Here is a 23,445-nt window from a genome sequence, read left to right on the forward strand (position 1 = left end):
CTCTGATCCAGGAGGATTGGGTTTTCTGCCAGTGCCCATGAGGCCCAGGAAGGCTGATACGCAAGGTGGGCAGAACCTCAGCCCCCACCCCCCCCATTCTCGAAGCTACACATCTACCATGAAGTGTGATCTGGCCTAGTAAGAGTGGCTTTTAAACCACTATGAAGTGTGCACCCATGAAGCCTGGTTGTCCAGCAACTTTGGCTTAAAAGAGAAAATGAAGCTAATGTCAGTTCTTATCCTTGACGTGAATAAGGGGTGTTTGCGGTGGAATCCCCGCAGCGGTCCACAGATCTGCAGGCTCTCTGTGGACCTGAGGGCAGCCGAGGATGGGAGTCCTGAGAGAGTCTGCGGCATTCCTACCTTTTCCGGAGGGGGTGGGGCTCTCTGGCTCTGGGGTCAACCCTGTCGGCGCTGCTGTGGAGGGTGGCCTTTGGTGACTCAGGGAGGGGTCTCCTAGAGAGAGGATAACCACACGGCATTTATGATCCCAGGGTGGAACCTGGGGTGGCTTCAGAACTGCATGTAGATAAAAGAATAATAATAATAAATGTATACTTTAAATAAATAATACATTTATAATTTAAAGTGGACACATCTGGCCACCCAGGCCTGGCCAGACACACAGGAGATAAACAGCTGTTTATCTGCAGTTCCCAGTGCAAACAGAGTGCAAAAGTTCAGAGGCAAGTGTCTTATCTTTGGCTAGAATGATAGCAATGACATCAACTCAGCTTTTTAACGCTGGCTTTTCCATGACAAAACAGATGATTACTCAATGGATTGTTCTGGGCACAAGTTGTTGGGGAAATCATGGAGGGAGTGGTTAGTAGTAAAAGGTGGGGCTTTGGGGGCTAAGACCTAAAGGTTCCCCTAGTCTTTGGTTCTAAACATCTATGATTCTAGGCTTACCCCATCTTTCATTCCCCCAACCCCACCCTGCAACCCACCCTGTTCAGTTCAACATCCTTGATTCATTCACCCAGAGGAATTGGAACGTTGAGGAAATGCCCACTTTCTCTACAGTAGGAAGCCCTGATTTTTGCCCCTGGACTACAGTTCCAGTGGGTCCCTGGGCTAGACCAAGGAAAACAGCCATGCTCTCCCCAAAGTTACTGCTCAGACCTGGCCTCGCCCAGCCCATTCCCATGGGCCCAACGGTCCATGCGATGGGCACCCTGTTCCCAGCCCAGCGATGCTTCTGCTATAAGCAGAATGCCTGCCTGGCCTCTGAGCCCTGCACGGTGGCCACGCAGTGGGAGGGCAGGGGCTCAGGGTGATCTCAACACTACAGATTCAATAGGAGACGCTTTTCAAGGAGTCCCCCAGCCATGAATCTGCTCTTGAACAACCCCGTTTGTCTGCTTTCCCCGGAAAGGAGCTGAGAATGTCCGCAAATGTTACGTGAGAACATGTCCCACCTGGACACACACCATGTGTGCAGTAACTATTCAGCACATCCTTCTCTTGGAAGACTATGGGTTGCTCTTTCCTTCTCTAGAGTACAGGGCTTAGTCTTGCTGAAAATAACACTGCTGGCTTCCACTCTAAGATTCTTTGACTTCTCCTGGCATGGTTATCCAGCTGTGGATTTTTTTTTTTTAAAGGTGGGGGAATCCCATAGATCTCTCTTCATTCTTGGTCTGGAGCTCTGGCTGGATCCCAGACAATGTCTGGGCCAGGAGGTCTCTGCTCCATGGGTCTCCCCACTTCTCTCAGGGCAGGTATCAACAGGGGAAGAAGGGCCGTGATTTCCCTGTGGGCTGTCCCCTGGGGAGGAATTGGGCAGCCCTCCAGGGAGCAGGGTGCTATGAGCAAACACCTCTGTCTGTAGCCCAGTTCTTGCTTCTGTGATCTAAAGCACTGATGGTAATAATAGTTAATATTTACCAGAGTTTGCTTACTCCTCCTACAACCCACAATGTTGAAAGGACCTGATGAATCAGGCCCATTTTCTTGATGAGGAATCAAAAGATCGAAGACATTGAGGCCTTTGCCCAAGGTCTCATGGGTGGTTATGTGGCAGAGCCAGGATTTGAATCCAGAACTGTGTGGCCCCCAAAGCCCACGTAGTTCCCCCTCTTTGAGCTGTGTTTAGAGGCCCATTGGTTTATTTAGCCTCAGTCCTCAACCCAGACATGTAGGCTCCTTCATCAGCTGCCCATACTGCGGTCTGCTCTCTGCGTGGCCGTGGCAAAAGGGGTGGAGGGACAGTACTGGGACAGCCACTTACTGATGCACTTGAGGTTGGGAGTGGTCCAGTGGGCGACTTTCGCGGTCTCGTTAAACACACACTGGGTCAAGCTGGAGGTCCCAGCTTTACGCTTGAAGCCAGAATTACAAACATACCGCTCCCTGGAGTTGATGCTGTAACTCTTGACCTGGATGTCTGCATGCTCCACGGATGTGGGAGTCGGGCAGGTGATGCCTACAGAAGCGTAGAAGAGAGAGAAAATGTGAGAGGATTGCAGCTTGCTCTGCAGGATGCTTGGGTGGAAGTCAGTAACTTTAAACCCAAGGGACCCCGGGGATCCACCCCCCAGATTCAAGCATGTGGAAGATGTCGAGTAAGGGCACCCACCATCTAGAAGTGGTCCAGGATCTTTCTTTAAGAGCCAGCCACTGAGCATCACTAGAGCCTGGGGGTCATCAGTGGAGACCCCTCTCCCTGTCCTCTACCCCCATGTCTCCAGCCTCCGTATCTTTCAAACATATCCACCTCTGTCTCTCTCCTACCCTGAACAACAGCAAAAGGCTCCAGATTGCTACCTTTAACAAACCTTCCATTTCCACAAGGCAGCTGGCATCATCTTCATTTTTTAAATAGTTTATGTATTTATTTCTTTGGCTGTGGCATGTGAGATCTTTAGTTGCAGTCTGTGGGATCTAGTTCCCCCACCAGTGATAGAACCCGGGACCCCTGCACTGGGAATGTGGAGTCTTAACCACTAGACCATCAGGGGAGTCCCCAGCAGCATCTTTATAAATGCATATTTGATGACTTCACTTTTTCCTGGTTGCCCACTGCCATCTTTCCTAAGCTGAGTTTAATGTCACTTTCTTAGGAAAGCCCTCCCTCACCCCTGCAGTCACCTGAGTCCCAGAGTTCTGTGTCCTTTTCCTCTACAGTGGGTTCCATCCACAGCTGTATTTAAGACATGGAGCCTTCAAGAAGGCTCTGCTGGCCCCGTCTGCCTCTCCAGCTACTCTTGTCTCTGGCCACACTGGCCTTTGGCCCATCACCATCCCCCATGCCTTCACCATGCCCCCTGCCTCCCCCCATCCCACCCTTCCTAGCTTAGTTCAATGTTACTTCCTCAGGAAAGCCCTCCCTCACAAGGGTCCTCAGTTCTTACAAGGTGAGGACCCAGCCAGGTTACCACCTTTCCTCCAAAGCGGCCTCCTTTAAGACTGAGTCCCATCCAAAGCCAGGAAGAGTTTATTGCAGTTAAAGTTTCAAAGCAAGATTTTCCTGTAGCCACTTGAAATAACTGTATGATTTCTTAATGCTCTTTCCCCTATCAATTCAGTACATTATTAGGTTTTCTTGTGCATGGAAGAGATGCGAGAACTAGTTTCTGAGGGCAAGCTTCGCATATGTGGGGCGGTCGAGGCAGCTGAGAGTGGGCTGTGCTGGAGGCAAAGTCCCACAGGGAAATTCCTCAATAGCATTTGCCATCATCCTGAAGGCTCCTTTCTCAGTTACTAAAGGGTGTGTCTGTGCTGAGTGGCTCGTTGGTTGGGTGCCTGGCTGCCCACAGCTGCCTGCAGAGCTGACTTCCGGGTTCCAGGTTGGGAAATGAGTAAGTCTCTGCTGAGCAGCTGGAGCATCGTGAGGGTTAGGACTCTGGCAAGAGGAGTGAGTGAAGTAATCTTTCTGCCAGCGAGGGACTCTGAGGGGAAGACTGAATGTAGCGCCAGTTGGATTCACAGTCTGGAGGAGGAAGGCGCCCTAACTGCCCCTGTGCCAGGGGTCCAAACTAGGGCTCAAGGGCCAAATCCAGCCTGCCATCTACTTTTGCCAATAAAGTTTTATTGGCACACAGCCTTGCTCATTTGTTCATGAAGATAGATGCTTTCACTCTGCAACAGCAGGACTGAATTGTTACAACAGAGATCTAAATTATTTACTTCCTGGCCCCTTTTCAGGAACAGCCTGCCCCAGGCTGTGTAGCCTTGAAACAAACCACTGCCCTTGTTACTAAGACCAGCTGAGTGAGTCAGCAGAGAACTAGCGCCGTCCTCGGAGTAACTGAGGTTGACAAAAGTAACATTGTCCCGCATAAAAAGAAAAACTGCCCCACGTGGCAAAACTCAGTGTAAGTCAGAAGACAAATGACCAAAATGACAAAAAAAACCCTGCATTTTCTATCACATAGTGTTAACTTCTGTCATGTCAAGAGCTCCTGAAAGTCAATCAAAAGACTGCCAATCCCACAGAAAAATAGGAAAAGAGTATAAACCGGAACTTGACAAAAAAGGAAATACAAATGCTGTTAAATACATTTTAAAAATGCTCAACCTCAGTCATAATGAAGGAAATGTAAAATAAAACTACCTAAGACAGTGCTTTCAGCTCCCAAGTTGGAATAGAGCCAGAAGTTGGTTACTACACCATTACTGGCATGTGGCTCATACAGCCCCAAGTGAGACATACTTGTAATCTAAATACCCATGCATTTTGACCCTGCAATTCTGCTCCCAGGGATTTTATTTTACAGCTATATCTGCATTCCTGTGAAACACTGTTACAACACTTATGCATATACCCTTGAACTCAGCAGTTCCACCTCTAGGATTTGCCTTACTGGTGTATTTATGAAGTGAGTGTGTACAACATTATCCATTAAAATAGCCAGTAAATTACCCTGTATGTCGTCAGTAGGAGAATAAATAAATTACAATAGAGATTATAGTGCCACTGTACCATGAAGTCCTACCCAGCTCTTTACAATAGAGATTAGAAAAAAAAAGAAAATTTATTTATGCACTGAAGTGGAGAGATTTCCAGGATAAACTGTTAGGTTTGGGAGCAAAGGGACAGAGCACTGTGTTTTATACACTACCCTCAGTGAGAGATGAAGCAATACATATATCCAGTTTTTTGTTTATACATAAAATCTCCAAAAGCATACACAAGAAACTATTCACACTGGAGGTGAGGCAGCTGAGGGATAAGATTGCTGCCTTTTCATGCTTTCTGAATTTTTATTAAAAATGCTTTTGAAATATTTTGTAATGCTGTTTCTTCTGCTGATGTGTACACAGGTTCTTTTTTTTTTTTTTCCCCCATGATATATGCTGGGGTAACAATCAAAATAGCTAGCAGCCAAACAGTGGCCTGATTCAGACAGCAAACAATCAGAATAGCTGCTGGCATTAACCAGGACCCGATGGGGTGACCACTGGCCACAGATCAAAAGCCACACCAAAGATGAGAACTGGCAGAATATCAGTCATGTATATATATACTATATACTGTTTTAAATATATGAAATACTTCATAATAAAAAAGTGGGGGATGGGATTTAAAAATACCCCACCACAGGAAGTCAGAAATCACAGGACAAAGGAGAACTAAACCACGCGGAGCGTGCTCATTGCTTTTACTGTAACACCATGCCATCTCTGCGTGGAGTCCTAGCTTTCTGCTTTCCTGCCTGACCCTCTGCCCAGGGCTTACCCATCTTCTCCTCCAGAAAGCGCCCTCTGGGTTTCCACACTCCCCAGCTGCTAGCCTAGGTACAGATGTCAGAGAATCACTGCCAGAATGAGTGGGACACGTACTCACCTCTCAGGGTCACCACCTCCTGAACCCCTTCTGCCACATCCTGCTGGCTAGGAGGGCCTCTTTAGACATCAAATCAGAGGGAGCCACATTCAGAGTGTGGTTGGAACAGTTACTGCCAAGTGCTCAGCAGTCTACAGACAGGCCAGCCACCACAGGGCCAGCTGTCAGACCCCCTCCTCCCACTTCAGGGTGTATTGGTGAGGCGTCAGCATCCTCACACCTGAGCACACCTGAGCACACCTGAGTCCAGTGGGTCAGTCACTCTGGGCTTTACTTTGGTCTTCCTAGTCTCAGAAGGGAAAATAGATTGTTTGATTTTCATTCTTAATCCAACACTGACTCTTCTTTTAAAACCCCATCGACATCTAATATTAGATTTTTAAAATATTTATTTACTTATTTAGGGTGCACTGGGTCTCAGTTGCCACATATAGCATCTAGTTCCCCAGTCAAGGAGCATGAAGCCTTAGCCACTGGACCACAAGAGAGGTCCCTAATGTTACATTTTTAAAACTATAATATCCAGCTTGCTGTCCTTTATCACTCCATCCTGACGCTGGCAATGCTCTCTCCACTTACAGTGATTCTATGGTGGACACAGCATTTTCATTCCCTTTTCAATGAGATCATAAGATAACCATTATATTTTAATGTAGTAGTTTTCTAAAAAAAAAATTTTTCCCTATTAACTTGTGTGAACAGAGATCATGGGATAAGCGATCTGGCTGTTTAGGTGTACTCCCTTCCTCCTCCACTCTCTCCATCCGATGTCTGGGTTGCATCTTGCTCACCTGAATCCCTTCCCAAACATTCTTATTCGCCTTGTAGTCCTCAAGTTCAGCTTCATCCACGGATTCCAATTTCGAATCATGTTTTGAATCTATTGATCTTTCCTTGGTCACCTTTTTTTTTTTTTTGGTCCTCACTGTTTTCTATGTTGTCTTCAGGTTTGAGATCATGTGTCAGCAAATTGTCCTACATCTTCTAAATCTGGAAATCCTTTCCTCCATTTAGGGCAATGAATTTCAACTTTGAGTGTTTGTGGCATTCTGAAATAAAACATTTGCCCTGTCACTCGAGGGGATTTAAAAAGTTGAGGCCATGGCAACCGTGTCAGTAAGAGCCACAAGAATCACTGCCGCAGTGTAAGGACGCCGTGCTAATGTGTCATTCTGCAGAGCTGCCTGCTATGTGGGTGGGACAGTTTATTGCATGTCTAAGTACCTAAGTTTATGGCATATGTAATAATTCTAAGTTTGGGGCAGACTTAAGTAAATAGGCAGTCTTCTCCATGGTGGCCTGACTCCACCTTAGATGCATAGTTAACCTGCGACACAGTAAAGATGGGTGTGAGCACCCTGGCAGGATGGAAGAAGCGCTCCTGTTCCTTTGCACTTGGGAGATGGCTGCCCTTGCAGCTCCTGCTGTCACTCATCTGCAGCCCCCACGGGCGGCCGAGCAGCTCCTCCAGCCCTGTGACCCTTTGCTGCAGCTTCTCCCACCTTTGGGCCAGGTGTGTCCAGCTCCAGGATGAGGAGCGCCCCTTGTGGAAGCTGGAGTCTCAGAGGGAAGATGAAGGACCCACATGGGTTCCAGCTCTGCCTCTCGGCTCCCAGGGGGCTCTTGCTTCCCCCCGGTTTACATCCATCTTCCCACCAGACCATGACCTGGAGGCTCCGGCTTCAGATGCAGAAAGGACAGCTCACCTAGACAGTAACTGGCTCCCACAGCAGCACAAGGTGGTTCTGCTCCTCTTAGATCCTTAGGACCACAATCCTGACGGATACAGTCTCAGAGTATCTCCCACAGTTGCTTACTAGTTACAGTGAGAAAACGGTAACTATGTTGCTTCCCACAGTTGGTTACTAGTTACAACAGGGAAAATGGTAACTACCTTGAAGAAAGCTGCCCACCTGAACCAAGTGATCAGACATGACATCACAGGGACGTTCCCCTGGTGGTCTAGTGGCTATGACACTGTATCCCCAATGCAGGGGGCCTAGGTTCGATCCCTGGTCAGGGAACTACATCCTGCATGCTGCAACTAAGACTCGGTGTGGTCAAATAAATAAATTAAATATTAAATAAAAGTAAGATCACCAACATGGAGATACACAGCTGTCATATGCCTCCTGATCTGATTCACTGCCAAGGACACAGGACCACATCTGTGGTCTCCCTCCCCTAAATTCATAACCTGAATCTAACCATGAGGAAACATACAGAATGTTCCAGACTGAAAGAGGCTAAAGAGATATGATAACTAAATGTTACACGTGGTCCTAGATTAGATCCAGAATTAGGAAGAAAACAGCTAAAAGGACATTAATTGGACAACTGACGGAATTTGAAAAAATGGACCTTGTATTAGATAATATTATTATGCCGAGATTAAATGTCCTAATTTTGACAGTCATACTGTGATCTGGTAAGAGTGTTGTGTTTTAGGAAGGTATGTAATAAAATGTATTCCTGGGAAATATACATTGAGATATTTAGGCATAAATATTTCAAGCATAATGTGGCAAACAGTTTAGATGCTTCAGAAGAAGATGTACATGTAATATAAATATGCAAATGTACTTATACTTAGAGAGAGGGGGAAACAGTAAATAAAACGGTGGTCCAGTGGTCAGGAATCTGCTTTGCGGTGCAGGGGACATGGGTTTGATCCCTGGTTGGGGAACTAAGATCCCACATGCCATGGAGCATCTAAGTCCATGTGCCACAACTACAGAGTCTGTGCGCCACAATCTCGCATGACGCAACTAAGACCCGACAAAGCACATAAATACATTTGAAAAAAATAAAATGGGGCCAGATGTAAACAGTTGGCAAAGATGGGTAAAAGGTATTCAGAAGGCCTTTGTACTGTCTTTACAACTTCCTGGTGAGTTTGAGGTTGTATCGGAATAAATAAAAGTAAAAAATAAGTAAGCATGCAAATCAACATTAGCTGAGTGGTGCCTGGGGCCCTTTCCTTGAGATTTCCTCTTGAAGCAAACTCTACGAGCCCTCTACAGCTCAGACAACAATTACCTTTGGGTCAGGAAAATCTTTGATTATTTCCCTCGTGATTTTCATGGTGCTGACTGCCCCTCATTACCTGTCCTCTCTTCACACCTTTTAGAGTTTCTTCCTCACTTCCCCGGGGGCCAGTAGTGGTGCTTCCACTCTTTCTACACTTGGTCGTCTTTTTTTTTTTAATGTTTATTTCACTGCTCTGGGTCTTCTAAAAAATCAGATTATGCTATTTATTTTTGGCTGTGCTGGGTCTTTGTTGCTGCGTGGGCTTTTCTCTAGTTGTGGTGATCGGGGGCTACTCCAGGTGCGGCGCTCACGGCCTCTCTTGTTGCTCTGGGGTCCGAGAGCTTCAGTAGTTGTGGCTCTAGAGCACAAGGTCAATGGTTGTGGCGCACAGGCTTAGTTGCTCTGCAGCATATGGGATCTTCCCGGATCAGGGCTCGAAACCAAGTCTCTGGCACTGGCAGGCAGATTCTTTGCCACCGAGCCACCAGGGGAGCCCTGCTCCGGGTCTTAGCTGCAGCGTGTGGGGTCTTTTAGTTGCCGCTCGCGGGCTGCAGCCAAGAGTTCTGCATTGTCCCTGATGGGAGTGTTCGTCTCCATCAGGGCCACACTGGAGGCCTTGCTCTGCCTCGTCAACTCTGCTCTTTGCTGCCTTTACCCTCCTCTTCTACCCTCCTTGTCAGTGCTTCTCAGATGTGCACCAGAACCGTCTGGAGGGCCTGTGAAAACACAGAGTACTGCACCCTCTTCTTGGAACTCCCGAGTCAGCAGGTCCCAGGCAGGAGCCAAGCATCTCACTTCCTAACCCCAGCCCTAACAAGCTCCTGGTGATGACGATGCTGCCGGCCCAGGGACCATGCCCTCTGCTATTTACAGGCGTAGAAGCGCCCTGGCATCACAGCAAGTTACTTTTCAGCATGAAAACTGCTTGTTCATTCTTTTTCAGGTCATGGTCTTGGTTCCATCAGTGAGGATTTCTTTCACAGTTCTTCCTGGTGTGCTCCTCTGAATTTATAATATTTTTTCATTGAATCTAATTCTCCCCCACCTCCAGCTCAAAAATGTTCTGTGGGTGTGTTTGTGTGTGTCTAGCTTGACAGTACCACACCACAAAATCTTAAATTAAATCTCAGATTTTTGCTACCAAAATCCTAAGTCTGTACCTGTGGGGCTTTGCTATACGTGAACAGAGCTGGGGAAGTATTTAGAAGGGGACGGGTAGGTGAAGTGGAGAGGAATGACCGTAAAACTCAACCCTGGAAGCATTTGACCATGACCAGCATGGATAGTCCCATAAAAACACTAGACTCTGTTCTATGATAAAGTGTTCCTTCCTTCTGTGGGAGCCTGAATGGACCTTGGACTTTTGGACCTCTCAGGATACATTACTGATGGCTGGACGGTCTCTCCAGTCACAGAGGAGTAACTCCAGAGAATACAGCAGATGGGAGAGGGCTCGGCAAAGACGGGATTTAGTTGGCAAGAGTGTATTTAGCTGGTTTCCTTCCTTATTCCAAGTCTGGTCTCTGGAGCTGACACCATCATTGTCTTGGCCTTGGGAGAGTCTGTAATGTCAGAGTCGAGTGTTGAGCCTCTCTGCCAGAGGTTGTTCTGAAACCTTAGAAGGGAGGAGACTCAGAACCCCCGCCTCACCCCAAACACCACACACACAGTGATGCTCAGGACCAGTCCATTTCCTCAGAATTGCAAAGGCAACATGCTCAAAGCTGTACCTGTCTTTTTTGTGACCAGCTTATTTCACTTAAAGGGCTTCCCTGGTGGCTCAGATGGTAAAGAATCTGCCTACACTGCAGGAGACCTAGGTTTGATCCCTAGATGGCGAAGATCCCTTGGAGGAGGGCATGGCAACCCACTCCAGTATTCTTGCCTGGAGAATTCCATGGACAGAGGAGCCTGGTGGGCTACAGTCCATGGGGTCGCAAAGAGTGAACATGACTGAGTGACTAACACACTATTTCATTTAGCATAATCAATATTGTAGCATATTTCAAAACCGCCTTCCTTTTTAAGGCTAAATATTGCACTCTGTATCAACCACATTTTGATTGTCATTCATCTGCTGATGGACACTTGTGCTGCTTCTACAATTTGCTTACTGTGAATAATGCTGCTATGATCATAGGTGCACAAATATCTCTTTAAGACCCTACTTTCTTATCTTTGTTCCTCTGTATATAATGTATCTTTATTCTTTGGGTCATGATTTTCTCCCTCTCCTCATTTTTCAGCAGTCTGAGTATGATGTGTCTAGCATGAGATTATTTCAAGGGGCTGGCATTTATCCTGCTTGGTGTTCTCTTAGCTTCCTGCATCTGTAATTGAATAGCTTTTATAAACTTGGAGAAATTCCCAACTATTATCTCTTCAACTATTTCTTCTGCTCCATTCTCTTCTGTTTGTGGAGCTCTGATTACACATGTATGAAACCACTTCCTACCACAGCTCTTGGATGCTCTGCCCTGGTCTGTTTTCCCTCTCTTGTTTGCTCTTTGTGTTGCTGTTAATGTGTACTGACCTGTCTTCAAGTTTACTGATTCTTTTCTTGGCTATGTCAAGCGCTGTGATAAGCTTGTCAAAGGCTTGCTTCATCTCTATTGTTGTTAAGTTTTTTCTAATATTACCATTTGAGACTTTCTCATGATTTCCATTTCTCAGCTGAAATTCCCCCCTTTACATATGAATGCTGTCTATCTTTTTCATCTGAGCCTTTAACATGTTAATGATATTGAGCTAGCCAAAAGGTTCCTTTGGTTTTTTCCATAAGATGGCTCTCATAGAGCTTAGTTGTCTTTAACTTCACTGGAAACAATTTTGTTAGATTGTATTGTGACAACTATCATATCAGCATACATTTTTAAAAGCTTATCAAAATTGGGGAATTTGTATGTAGCCATTTTAAATATTGAAGATGGAAGAAAAAAGCAACATTTTTGGCATATTGTGCATTATTATTTCAGGAAAGGTAAAAACACAACTGCAATGCAGAAAGATATTTGTGCAGTGTATGGAGACGATGCTGTGACTAATCGAACATGTCAAAGGTGGTTTGCAAAGTTTCATGCTGGAGATTTCTCACTGGATGACATTCCATGGTTGAGTAGACCAGTTGAAGTTGATAGTAGTCAAATTGAGACATTAATTGAGAACAGTCAATTAATTGTTATATCATGCAGGCGATTGCTGACATACTCAAAGTATCCAAACCGAGGGTTGAAGATCCTGTGCACCAGGTTGCTTATATCCATCGCTTTGATGTTTGGGTTCCACAAAGTTAAGCAAAACAAAAACAAAAACAAAAAAAAACCTTGACTGTATTTCTACATGTGACTCTCCACTTAAATGTAATATCTTCCATTTTTAAAACAAATTGTGATAGGTCATGAAAAGTAGACACTGTACAATAATGCAGAATGGAAAAGATAGTGGGCCAGGGGAAATGAACCACCACCAACCATACCAAAGGCCAATCTTCATCCAAAGAAAGTGATGTTGTGTATATGGTGGGATTGGAAGGGAGTCCTCTATTATTAACTCCTTCTGGAAAACCAAACGATTAATTCCAACAAATACTGCTCCCAATTAGACCAACTGAAAGCAGCACTCAGCGAAAAGCATCCAAAATTAGTCAACAGAAAACACATGTACATTAAGATAATGCAAGATCGCGTGTTTCTTTGACACCAAGCAAAAACTGTTGCAGTTTGACTGGAAAGTTCTGATTCATCTGCCATATACACCAGACACTGCACCTTTAGGTGTCCATTTATTTCAGTCTTTACAAATTAATGGAAAAATTTTCAATTCCCTGGAAGACTGTATAAGGCACTTGGAACAGTTGTTTGCTCAAAAAGATACAAAGTTTTGGGAAGATGGATTTATGAAGTTGCCTGAAAAAAATGGCAGAAGGTAGTGGAACAAAACAGGGAATATATTGTTGAATAAAGTTCTTGGTAAAAAAAAAAAAAAAGAAAAGAAAAGAAAGTTCTTGGTGAAAATGAAAAATGTGTCTTTTATTTTTACCTAAAAAACTGAAGGACCTTTTTGGCCAACCCAACAGTTCCTTTAACTTCCAGTGCAAAGAGTCGGACATGACTGAGCGACTGAACTGAACTAAACTGAACTGATAGTTTCAATTTCTGGGTCATCGGTGAGTCTTGTTTATTGCTTTTGATCCCTGGGTCGGGAAGATCCCCTGGAGGAGGAAATGGCAACCCACTCCAGTACTCTTGCCTGGAAAATCCCATGGACGGAGGAACCTGGTAGGCCATAGTCCATGGGGTCCCAAAGAGTCGGACAAGACTGAGCGACTTCACTTTCACTTCATAGTGGGACTTTTCTGTTGTTGTGACATAGACATACAGTATGTTGAGACATATTTTTTTGCATGGCTCAATTTTTGATTGAATGCTTAACCATATTTGTAGAACTGAGATAAACAGTATTTATACCTGAAAGTGTGAACACTTCTAATGCTAAACTGATGATGTGGGAAAGGTCCAGTCAGTCAAGTCAGTTGTTGAATTGGATTTAGATTTTGTTGTTGCTATGGTTAACTTCAGACTAGCATTGGCTTCAAATTCCCCCAGTTTTTTTTGTTTGTTTGTTTGTTTTAGCAGGGGATGGGGCAGGGCGGGGGCTGTGTTGGGTCTTCGCTGCAGTGAGCAGGGTCTCCTCTCTAGTTGCTGCGTGCGGGCTTCTCACTGCAGTGGCATCTCTTGTTGCAGAGCATGGCTGCAGGGCACACACAGGTTTCAGTAGCTGCTGCTCCCAGGCTCGAGAGCACAGGCTCAGTAGTTGTGGCACACACACTTAGTTGCTCTGTGGCATGTGGGATATTCCTGCGCAGGGATCGAACCTGTGTCCTCTGCATTGGCAGGTGAATTCTTTACCACTGTGCCACCAGGGAAGCCCTCTTTTAGTCTTTTCTTGTGCTTAGGGTGAATTTGAGTAAACTCTGGGAGATAACGGAGGGCGGAGGATCCTGGTGTGCTGCAATCCATGGGGCTGCAGTCAGACACCACATAGTGACTGAGCAACAAGTGCTTCGACTGGGGGCTGGAGTGGCGGGGGTTTTTCTCAGTGTTCCTGCTCCACCCTCATCTTGAGTCCTCTTCTGTTTATCTAAACCACAGGGGTTATCTCTCCACACTCCTGCCCACCCCACCCTGGGCAGTTGATGGCTGCGCTTGTGACTTGGCATTTGCTTGCCTGGATGGGGTGGGGCCAGGGGAAGCTGACTCTTGTCCTGGTCCAGCCTCAGTCTTAGGCAGGCCCGCTGTGCCTGGCGCTCAGGCTTGCAGCTTTCAGTCGTCTTGCCTTTTCCTTTCGTGGCAGCCAAACGCTCCCTCGTTATCTTTAACGGGTTTGTGCATGTAAAAGCGTCTCCAGCAGCAGCAGTGGTGGGCCTCCAGTGGTGTTGGTATAGGATCTGTACCCAGGACCAAGTATATGTGGGGTTATTTAGGGACTTGACATTCTGTTCCAATGATATATTTGTCTATTTGTTCATCTAGACATGCAATACCTTGCTGTCTTGATTATTGTAGCTTTATTGTTGAAGTCAGGTAGTGTAAGTCCTCTGACTTTGTTAATCATTTTCAAAGCTGACTTTGGTCCTTTACTGGGTTATTCAATCAGTATATCAATTTCTAACTGGAAAAAAATAAGCCTGCTGAAAGTTTGATTGGAATTGCATTAAATTTATAGATCAAGTTGGTGAAGAACTGACATCTTAATAGTACTGAGTCTTCTCAATACCCATAAACACAGTCTTTCTTGATTTATTTAAGTCTTCAGTAATTTGTCTCAGAAATTTTTTCTAGTTTTCAGTGTATCAATTTTGTACATCTTTTGTCAATATATCCCTAAGTACTTCATATTTTTACTACAACCCAAATGACATTATGTTTATTTCAGTTTTTAATTGTTGCTAGTATTTTGTATATTGATGTTTGTAAATTGATTGTGTGCTCTGCAACTTTGCTCACTCATTCCATTAGCATTTTTGTAGATTCCATGGGATTTTCTATGCAGGTGGTTCCATAGAAATTTCATGATTCCATTTCATTTACTGTGTTGTCTTACTAAATGTAACACTCTGTTGTGTTATTGCAGTGTTTGCTTTCAGATCTGTAGTATATGTCTTTGCCTCATCACAGCTCACCCACAGGTGAAATCATACTACTTCACATGTGTAGTATAAGAACCTTGAACAATATACTTTCATTTCTCTCCATCCAGCCTTTTGCTATTCTCTCAAATGTTTTGCTTCTACTTATAAATACCACAATACATTATTATTATTTTTACTTTAAACAGCTGATTACATATTTTATTGGCTATGGATTTTAATAGATGTTTTCTATCTATTATTCATCATTTCTGGGTGTTTTGTTTCCAGCAGAATTTTTCAGAATGTCTACTCTGTCATTTTACTGAAAAAGGAAGTCTACTTTCCACTGTGAACTGTGTGTGTGTGTGTATGTGTGTGTGTGTGTGTGCATGCTTAGCCTCTCAGTTGTGTCAAACGCTTTGCAACCCCATGGACTATAGCCCGCCAAGCTCCTGTGTCCATGGGATTTCCCAGGCAAGAATACTGGAGTAGGTTGCCATTCCCATCTCCAGGGGATCTTCCCAACCCAGGGATGGAACCTGTGTCTCCTACATTGCAGGCAGATTCTTTACCACTGAGCCACCTGCGCAGCCAATCAACCACATATTGGTCAGTAACTCACTTTACGAAGCTAGACTTTCACAAGTGCAATGGAGGTAACACATTGGATTGTGTCAATAATCTTCATCTCAGAGGCCTTAGTCACACCTTTTGATACTTCAATTATAATTTCTCTTCTCATAACATTGTCCTCTAGATAGTTAGTGAAGCAAATCTCACCTTGTTTACAACACTGAAAGCTCCTGAATATAGTTCTCAGGTACTCTTATTACAGGAGCTAAGCCCAGTATGTGATGGGTGTTTTCTGAAGTTAGTTTTCAGCTTACTAATCTATAGATGGAATGGATGAAGTAATGGAAATGGGAGAAAATGTAAGATTCTTGGATTTTCAAAATTCTTAAGTAGGCAAAAAATATACATAACAAGTCCTAACGATTGTTTAAATGAAGTCACCAAAATATTTGTGTAGGGCCACACCTCTTTCTACTTCCCAGAACCTGTGAATCAGACTTTTTTCTAACATGAGTAAGTAATCCTGGCCTACTCTCGAATCCAGAGCTCAAGAGTAGCAGGCTCCTCCCATTCTGTAAGAAAAGTCAGAATCCATTTCAGCATTTCCTGCCTCATATTCTGCTGTTGAAACGCCTATAGCACGCTGACTGGTGGGATACCAAGACATATAGGATATGATCGCTGCCCTTGTGCTCGTTGTGACACTGATGTAGCCAATGCATAAAAGCCTTTCTGTGTTTTCAGTAATCCATTCTCCCTCTTTATTCTGGCTGAAGCACCAGCCAAGCCAACACACATTTTCCTCTTGGCACTCAGTGTAAGTACCCGCTACACCCAGGTCATGCCTTTAACTCATCAGCTCTCTCAGGCTCGTTAACTAAGCCTCCCAGTCTACCTTTTGTGTGGTAGGTAGACTCATCATCATTCAAATCCTTAAATTATGACTTCTGAAAGCTTGGGAGACTTGAGTGGCTGTAGGTTGAAGGACGAACAAAAGAATGAAATACATTCTATACTCGAAGGACTCAGGAGGAAATCTGCCCCCCCACCTTCCACCTTACCAACACCGCCTTGGTTCAGGGTTTCATCACCACTTACTGGAACTATTGCAAAAGTCTCCAGCTTAGCTTCCTGCCTCCAGACTCTCTTGCCTACAGTTTATTCTCCACACTCTTGACAAGAGTAACCCGTACACCACGTGCATGCATGCTAAGTCACTTTAGTTTTGCCCAACTCTTTGTGACCCTGTGGACTGTAGCCTGCCAGGCTCCTCTCTCCATGGGATTTCCCAGGCAAGAATGCTGGATTGGGTTGCTATATTCTCTTCCAGGGGATCTTCCTGACCCAAGGATCACATCTGGGTCTCCCACACTGCAGGTGGATTCTTTACCATCTGAGCCACTAGAGAGGTCCAACTCTTCCACCATACAGCTCCAGTAATATCCCCCTGGACCCAGCCCTTAATTACCTTCCCACTGTGCAGGAGAAAATCATCTTTCCAAGTAGAAACATTCAAATAACATCAATCATGTTTAATAAGTAACATGGATATGACTCCAAGAGAATGTACTAGGGGACTTTATACATGTATTTACTTAGTTATGTGCTATTGGGTAAAATCAGTTTGGTAGAAGTGATCTAGCCCAATACAAGTTAGCTAGAGTGATGATTTTATTGCAAAAGAATATCCTCAAATGTTTATGCCATTTAAAAAAGACTTCGAGGGCTTTCCCCTTGCCTTATTTGTTCTATATAGCTAATTTTCATCCAACTTATTTTATTCTATGCTGTTTAGAATATCAGAGATTTTGAAACAACCTGAATATCCATCCTTTGGCAGGTAACAGAAGCCTACCAACAACTCTAACAATAAGGAATTATTTAAACAAGTCATAAAGGATTGTAAAATATATGTATATAATGCAGTTATATGCAGTGACTTTATAGAGCCCAATTTTGAGCAATCTGCAAAATTTACAAAGCCACCAAAACATTGCCAAACAAGATTGGTTATAATTAACTAAAGATGAATTAGAAAAAACTCCAAAATTCTAGCTCTTTTTTGTGTTACTTCTTTTGTAGTTTTATTTTTTCCTTTTATTACAAAAGCAATGCAAATTACATTGGAAAGACAAGAAAAGGCAGAAAACTACACAGACACAGACGCATACACACACAATCTATCATCTCTCGACTCTAGATCTCTAGTAAAGGCTGAATCATACAGTGCGTACTGTTTGAAAGCAACCCCATTATATTTATGCAGTCCTCCACTGTGGGGCATTCAGGTTGATTTCAACAAATCCCATATTTTGTACATTTAAGTTTGTATCACTTTTTTGCCATCAGTAGCAGCACAAAGCAAAAATGAGATAAAAATGATTTGACAAAAGTTTTAGCAAAACTCCCCAGATGTCTGAAAAATGGCTTATTAATTAAAAAAATGTTTAAAGACACAAGCTGTACAACCACCTTTAGGCACACCAGCACCCTGCATAACAAAACCCAAGCTGGTGAGCAGGGATATTCAGCTTCAAACAAATCATCATCGTCTCCAGCTGCTTTGGGCAAATCACCTGAAGCCTCACGGGTTACGAGGGTCTTTAAGAAGCTGCCTGGCCAAGATGATGCGTTCCCCTCCAGATCAGGCCTCCTGAATCAGAACAGATGACAGCAACTCGCTTTGTCTATTAGCACTGAAAACTAGCGGGAACAGATCTGAAACTATCATTTACCCAGCTAGTTGTAAGGAAAGAGCTGCTCTGTATAACTCCCGACCAGGATCACACTGCCAAGTAGCAAATCTAATCATCTGTGTCCACTTCCCTTCTCAGTCACTTAAAAACATCAGGTACCCTTTGTTCTCTTAGCTATTCATCCATTTTTACACCAGGAGAACATGTCCTGGCGGCTACCCAGGTGGCATTAGTGGTAAAGAACCCGCCTGCCAATGCAGACCTGGGTTTGATCCCTGGAGGAGGGCATGGCCATCCACTCCAGTATTCTTGCCTGGAAAATCCCATGGACAGAGGAGGCTGGCGTGCTTCATTCCAAGGAGTCGCAAAGAGTCGAACACAAATGAAGCACTTAGCATGCACGCTGTCCTGATTACTGCAACTTTGTAAGTCTTAAAGTCAGAAGTGCTGATCCCCCAGCTCAGTTGTCTTTCAAAGCTGTTTGATTGTGCTAGGTCTTTTGCATTTCCTGTCTCGATTTTGCAACCAGTCTGTCATTTTCTATAAGAAAGCCTGCTGGAATTTTTATCTGATAAAAATTTTATCTGGAGAACTGATACTTTAGCAGCATTAATTTGTCCAGTCCGTGAACATGACACACCTCCATTTGTTTAGATCTTCTTTAATTTCTCTCAGCAGTGCTTTGTGGGTTTTAGTGTACAGTCTTTCTCATTTTTTTTTTTTTTTTTGGTCAGAGTTATCCCTAACTTTCTGATGCTATTGCAAATGATATTGTTATTTAAAAAATTCAGTTTCCAATTACTCATTGCTAATGTATAGAAATATAATTGATTTTCATGTAGTGATGTTTTGTCTATAGCAACCAATATATACAAACAGCTGATGCTGAATACAGGTGTAAGAGCAATTCAGCAGAGATCATCTTTTCAACAAATGGTGCTGGAAAAATTGGATAGCCACATTTGCTTGGAAAACCAAACAAATACAAAATTTTCAACCCATATTTCATATTATATGAAAAATTAATTCAAAATGAATCACAGACATCAATAAAAGTTAAACTATAAAACTTCTAGAAGTAAACATAGAAGAAAACCTTTGTAACCTTGACTTAAGCAAATATTTCTTAGATATGACACTAAAAGCACAATACAAAAGAACAAATTAATGAGCTGAACTTCATCAAAATTAAAAATGTCTTCTCTTCATCAAACACTGTTATGAAAATGAAAAGAGAAGTCCCAGACTCTGAAAATTTTTTTTTGCAAATCATATATCCAATTAAGGACTTATACCCAGAAAATATAAAGAACTCTCAAAACTCAATAATAATTCAATAACTCAATTTTTTAAAGGGCAGAATGCTTAATTAGACACTTTACCAAAAGAAGACAGATTGATGGCAAGGAAGCACAAGAAGAGATGCTCAATATTATTAATTATTAGGAAAATGCAAATTAAAACTATGAAAGACAACTACACATCTACTAGAATGGGGATGATTAAAGAGAAAGACTGATCACACACACATAATTGTTTTCTTTTGATAACTATGGGAGCTGATGATGAATGTGTTAATCTTATTGCGGCAAGCATTTCACAATATATACACATATCAAATCATCACTTTGTACACCTTGTGTGTGCGGTCAGTTGCTCAGTTGTTCTGATTCTGTGACCTCATGCACTGTAGCCTACCAGGCTCCTCTGTCCATGGGATTCTCCAGGCAAGAACGTTGGAGAACATGGGTAGCCATGCCCTCCTCCAGGGGATCTTTCTGACCCAGCGATCAAACCTGTGTCTCTGGCATCTCCTGCATTGGCAGGTGGGTTGTTTATCACTGTGCCATCTGGGAAGCCCTTTGTACAGCTTAAACTTGCACAATATTATATATCAATTACATATACCTCAATAAAACTGGAAAAAAATTAAAAGTTAACAAAAAAAGACTGGCCATACCAAGTGCCAACAAGGATGGAGAGGAAGTGGAACTCTTGCCCACTGCTGGTGGGAATGTAAATGAGTACAATTACTTTAGAAAACAGATTGGCTGTTACTTTAAACAGTAAGCATACACATGTCATGTTATCCAGCCATTCACTCCCAGCCATTTTCTCTACCCAAGTGAAATGAAAACCTCTGTCCACACAAAAACCTATATGGAAATGTTCATAATAGTTTTATATTTAATAGTCAAAACCAGAAACTCCCAAAACGTTCAGCAACAAAGTGGATGGATAAAAAAACTACAACATCCGTGCATTAGAACAATTCTCAGTAATAAAGAAGAATGGACTGCTTGATACAAGTTACAAGCTGGAGAATTCTCAGGATAATTATTATACATGAAAGGAACACAGGACATGGGGAAGCTTCTGAGAGTGATGATTATATTTACTTTCGTGGTGGTGGTGATGGTTTCCTGACTTTACGTTTACCTCTAAACTTATCAAATTGTTTAATTTATATGTGCACTGTTTATTATCTGTCAACCGCCCCCCAAGAGAGCTGTTTAGGAAAAACTAAGAACCATCTGGAGCTAAGAGATGGAAGCCGTGCCTCTGTGAAGTCAAAGAGCTGCTGGAGCTGAAGAGCTTCAGGGAGTTTGCCTGCAGCCTGCTCTGCCCTGGGAGGTACACTGCTCTCGGTTTTGCTGGGTTCTGACTAAGGCTGCATTTCACTTTCATATCGTCCAGTAGACTTGCCCCACATTGTTCTCCCCTGGGTCATGCGGGACATTGGCTAGGCAGGTGGGAGGAATTGACATCACCCTCATAACTCGGATTCTCAGATATGGGGGGAAATCCAAACATCGTCTCAGGGAAAAAAAAAAACCTCAGGAAAGCCAGAAGAGCTAGGGGATTCTCAGCAGGCCAGCCGGCGGCCAATGCGGATGGATCCTCCAGTAGAGGAACGGCCGACTGACCCGACTGGATATGTTATGAGAAGTGTTGCCTTAAACACACACACGTGCACAGACAGATCGCGGGATTACTCTCCTCTGGAGAGTCCATGGATGGCCTTTGGGGGCCCCTTAACCCCAAAACTATATGCAGGTTTTGTTAAGTCGTGCATTCGTGTGTTTTTCAGAGGAGAGGGTTTGTAGCTTTCATCAGACCCTCGCAGCTCCGTGACTGCGAAATGATTAAGGCGTGCCAACGCGGATAAACGCGGATACATCCCTACTTTCTCCTCCCTCTTGTCTAGCTCCTGGGACGAAAACCCACCAGAACGACACTCATTTGAGTCTGCCCAGTGAGTTGACAGCTGTGTGTCTAAAATTCCTCCTGAACACACACACCCAGCCATCCTTCCACTTCATTTTTCCCGGTTTGTCTGGGAGCGCGCCGTCCGGACTGCGGCCCCTACCTCCGCGCGCCCTCAGGGTTTCCTAACGCTGAGACTTCCCAGCTATTGCCAGGCCCCCCGGGTGTGCAACCTGCCTGACACGTTTGCTCTCCTCTGGGACGCACGCGGTCCGTACCCCGTCGTACCGCCGCCCACCCGTATAACCTGCTTTGGTCGAGGGGAGGGACCCCCGCGAGGACTGCCGGCTGTTGAACGCTCTCCCTGCTTTCCTCGCGGGGCTCACCCATTTCTCGAAATCGCTGTAAAGCTCCCAACTGTAGCTCGTGCAGCACACCCCGGCTTCTTCCCTTTGCCTCGGAAATTGGGGAAAACGTAGAATGAAAAGCCCGGCGACTCGCTGCCTGCCTTGAGTGGCCAGGCGAGTGGGGCCCGCAGCCCGTGGTCCCCGCGTCCCTCCACGTGTCCCCGGCGCGCGGGGCGCACCTCGTGCTGGGGGCCGCCCCGCGCCCGGCCGCCCGCCTCCCTGCCCGCCCGCCAGGCGCGCGCGCCCTACCCGGCGTGGCCGAAGATCCGAGCAGCAGTAGTAGCAGCAGCAGCCCCAGCGCGGGGAGGGCGCCGGCCCCGCGGCCCCGGAGCCGCCCGGACATGGCCAGACTTCGGCCGCGCCCCCGCCGGCCGCCTCCCGGGCTCGCCCCGGCCGGGACGCCCCGCCGCCGGCGCGCTCAGATGCCCACGGCCTGGGGGAGGCGGCGGGCCGCAGCTCCAGACCGGCCGCCCCGCGAGCCGCATTCGCTTTCGCTTTTGCTTTAGCCCCCGAGGGCAGGAGAGAGGTGAGAAGCGGTGACAGTTCCGTGACTCAGCATCCCCGCCCCCTCCCCTGGAAAAAACCCGGCGGCGCCGTGACCCCCGCGCCGCCGCCGAGTCCCCGCAGCGCCTCCGGCCGCGCCCGGACGGGAACCCGGAATGTGCCCCGCGGAGGCCCGGACTGTGCCCCGCGGAGGCCCGGAGTCCTCGCCGGCTGTGCCCTCCAGCCCCTGGTGTCCCCAGCGGTTTATTCCGTCGCGTGTCCCCGCGCAGAGGGAATGGGAGAAACCGACTCGTTCCCGTAAACACGGCCGGTGGGCGTCACACCTGGCTTCCACTCCACTCGGTCACCTCCCCTGGCTTGTGTGCGTCTGTTGCTCTGACTTAGAAGGCCTGGACCTTGGGCTGCCTGCGAACGAGCGGCCCCACGCCCTGCCAGTCCGGGCCTGTGACGCTGGGTGACAACTGGGCTGTCGCCCGGCGTGGCTGGCTTGGTCACCTGCCCTGTGCGTCCAGGCCCAGACCTGGCGCGCACCCGGAGCTGCCTGACCCAACGTTCCCCGACTCCTGGCACTGGCACTGGCGCTTCTTAGTCTTGCTGCATCTTTCTTCCCCAAGAACATTTCAGCTATTTAAAGGGGGCTCGGGAGAGAGGACCAACCGTGGTTCCCCTCTGTGCCTTATTCCTCCGTTAGAGGAATTCGCCTAGCCTACCATCCTGCTGCTGGGCAGGCAGCTTGCTTTCCTGGGATCTCCAGGTAAGCTGGACAGTCCTGAGAAGCAGGTGCGCTATGAGAAAGCTCCCGATGCACAATCGAAAACCCCCAGTTTGGGAAGTGAAATGAGGCCGACGCGGCATCTTTGGCCTGGGCCTCCCTCCATTCTCCAAGTGTTAAGATCCCGAATAACTCGGCACACAGCAAACTGTCACGAATGCCAACCGCAGCCCTTGCTCAGGTTTGGTCCGTTTTCCATGACTCAGGGGAGGGTGTGTGCTCAGTTCTAGGCAGTCTTGTCATGTGTGAAGATGTCTGTGCCCCCCACTGTCAAGAAGGAGAGCACTCGTCCCCAGCACCCTCTCATGGAGCCCTGGCCATCGTCGAGTTGTCCT

General features: G+C 45.7%; 1 protein-coding gene across 6 annotated transcripts in view; it reads right to left on the reverse strand.

Moving 5' to 3' along the window:
• The window catches only part of IL15RA (interleukin 15 receptor subunit alpha), a 36,605-nt gene extending 14,300 nt beyond the window's left edge, over nucleotides 1–22,305 (reverse strand). For 4 of the 6 annotated variants that reach the window (XM_027560145.1, XM_027560144.1, XM_027560141.1 and 1 more), the window contains exons 1-3: nucleotides 22,084–22,305; nucleotides 2,234–2,428; nucleotides 364–456 (exon numbers count right to left, since the gene is read on the reverse strand). In XM_027560145.1, coding sequence (XP_027415946.1) covers nucleotides 364–456; nucleotides 2,234–2,428; nucleotides 22,084–22,177 — 382 coding nt within the window. In that variant the 5' untranslated portion in view covers nucleotides 22,178–22,305. Of the gene's footprint in view, nucleotides 1–363; nucleotides 457–2,233; nucleotides 2,429–21,813; nucleotides 21,998–22,083 lie in introns of those variants that run through there. The other 2 variants (XM_027560142.1, XM_027560143.1) reach the window with 2 other exon arrangements.
• Nucleotides 22,306–23,445: the final 1,140 nt, after the last annotated feature.

Source organism: Bos indicus x Bos taurus, chromosome 13, assembly GCF_003369695.1.
Source record: "Bos indicus x Bos taurus breed Angus x Brahman F1 hybrid chromosome 13, Bos_hybrid_MaternalHap_v2.0, whole genome shotgun sequence".
NCBI lineage: Eukaryota > Metazoa > Chordata > Mammalia > Artiodactyla > Bovidae > Bos > Bos indicus x Bos taurus.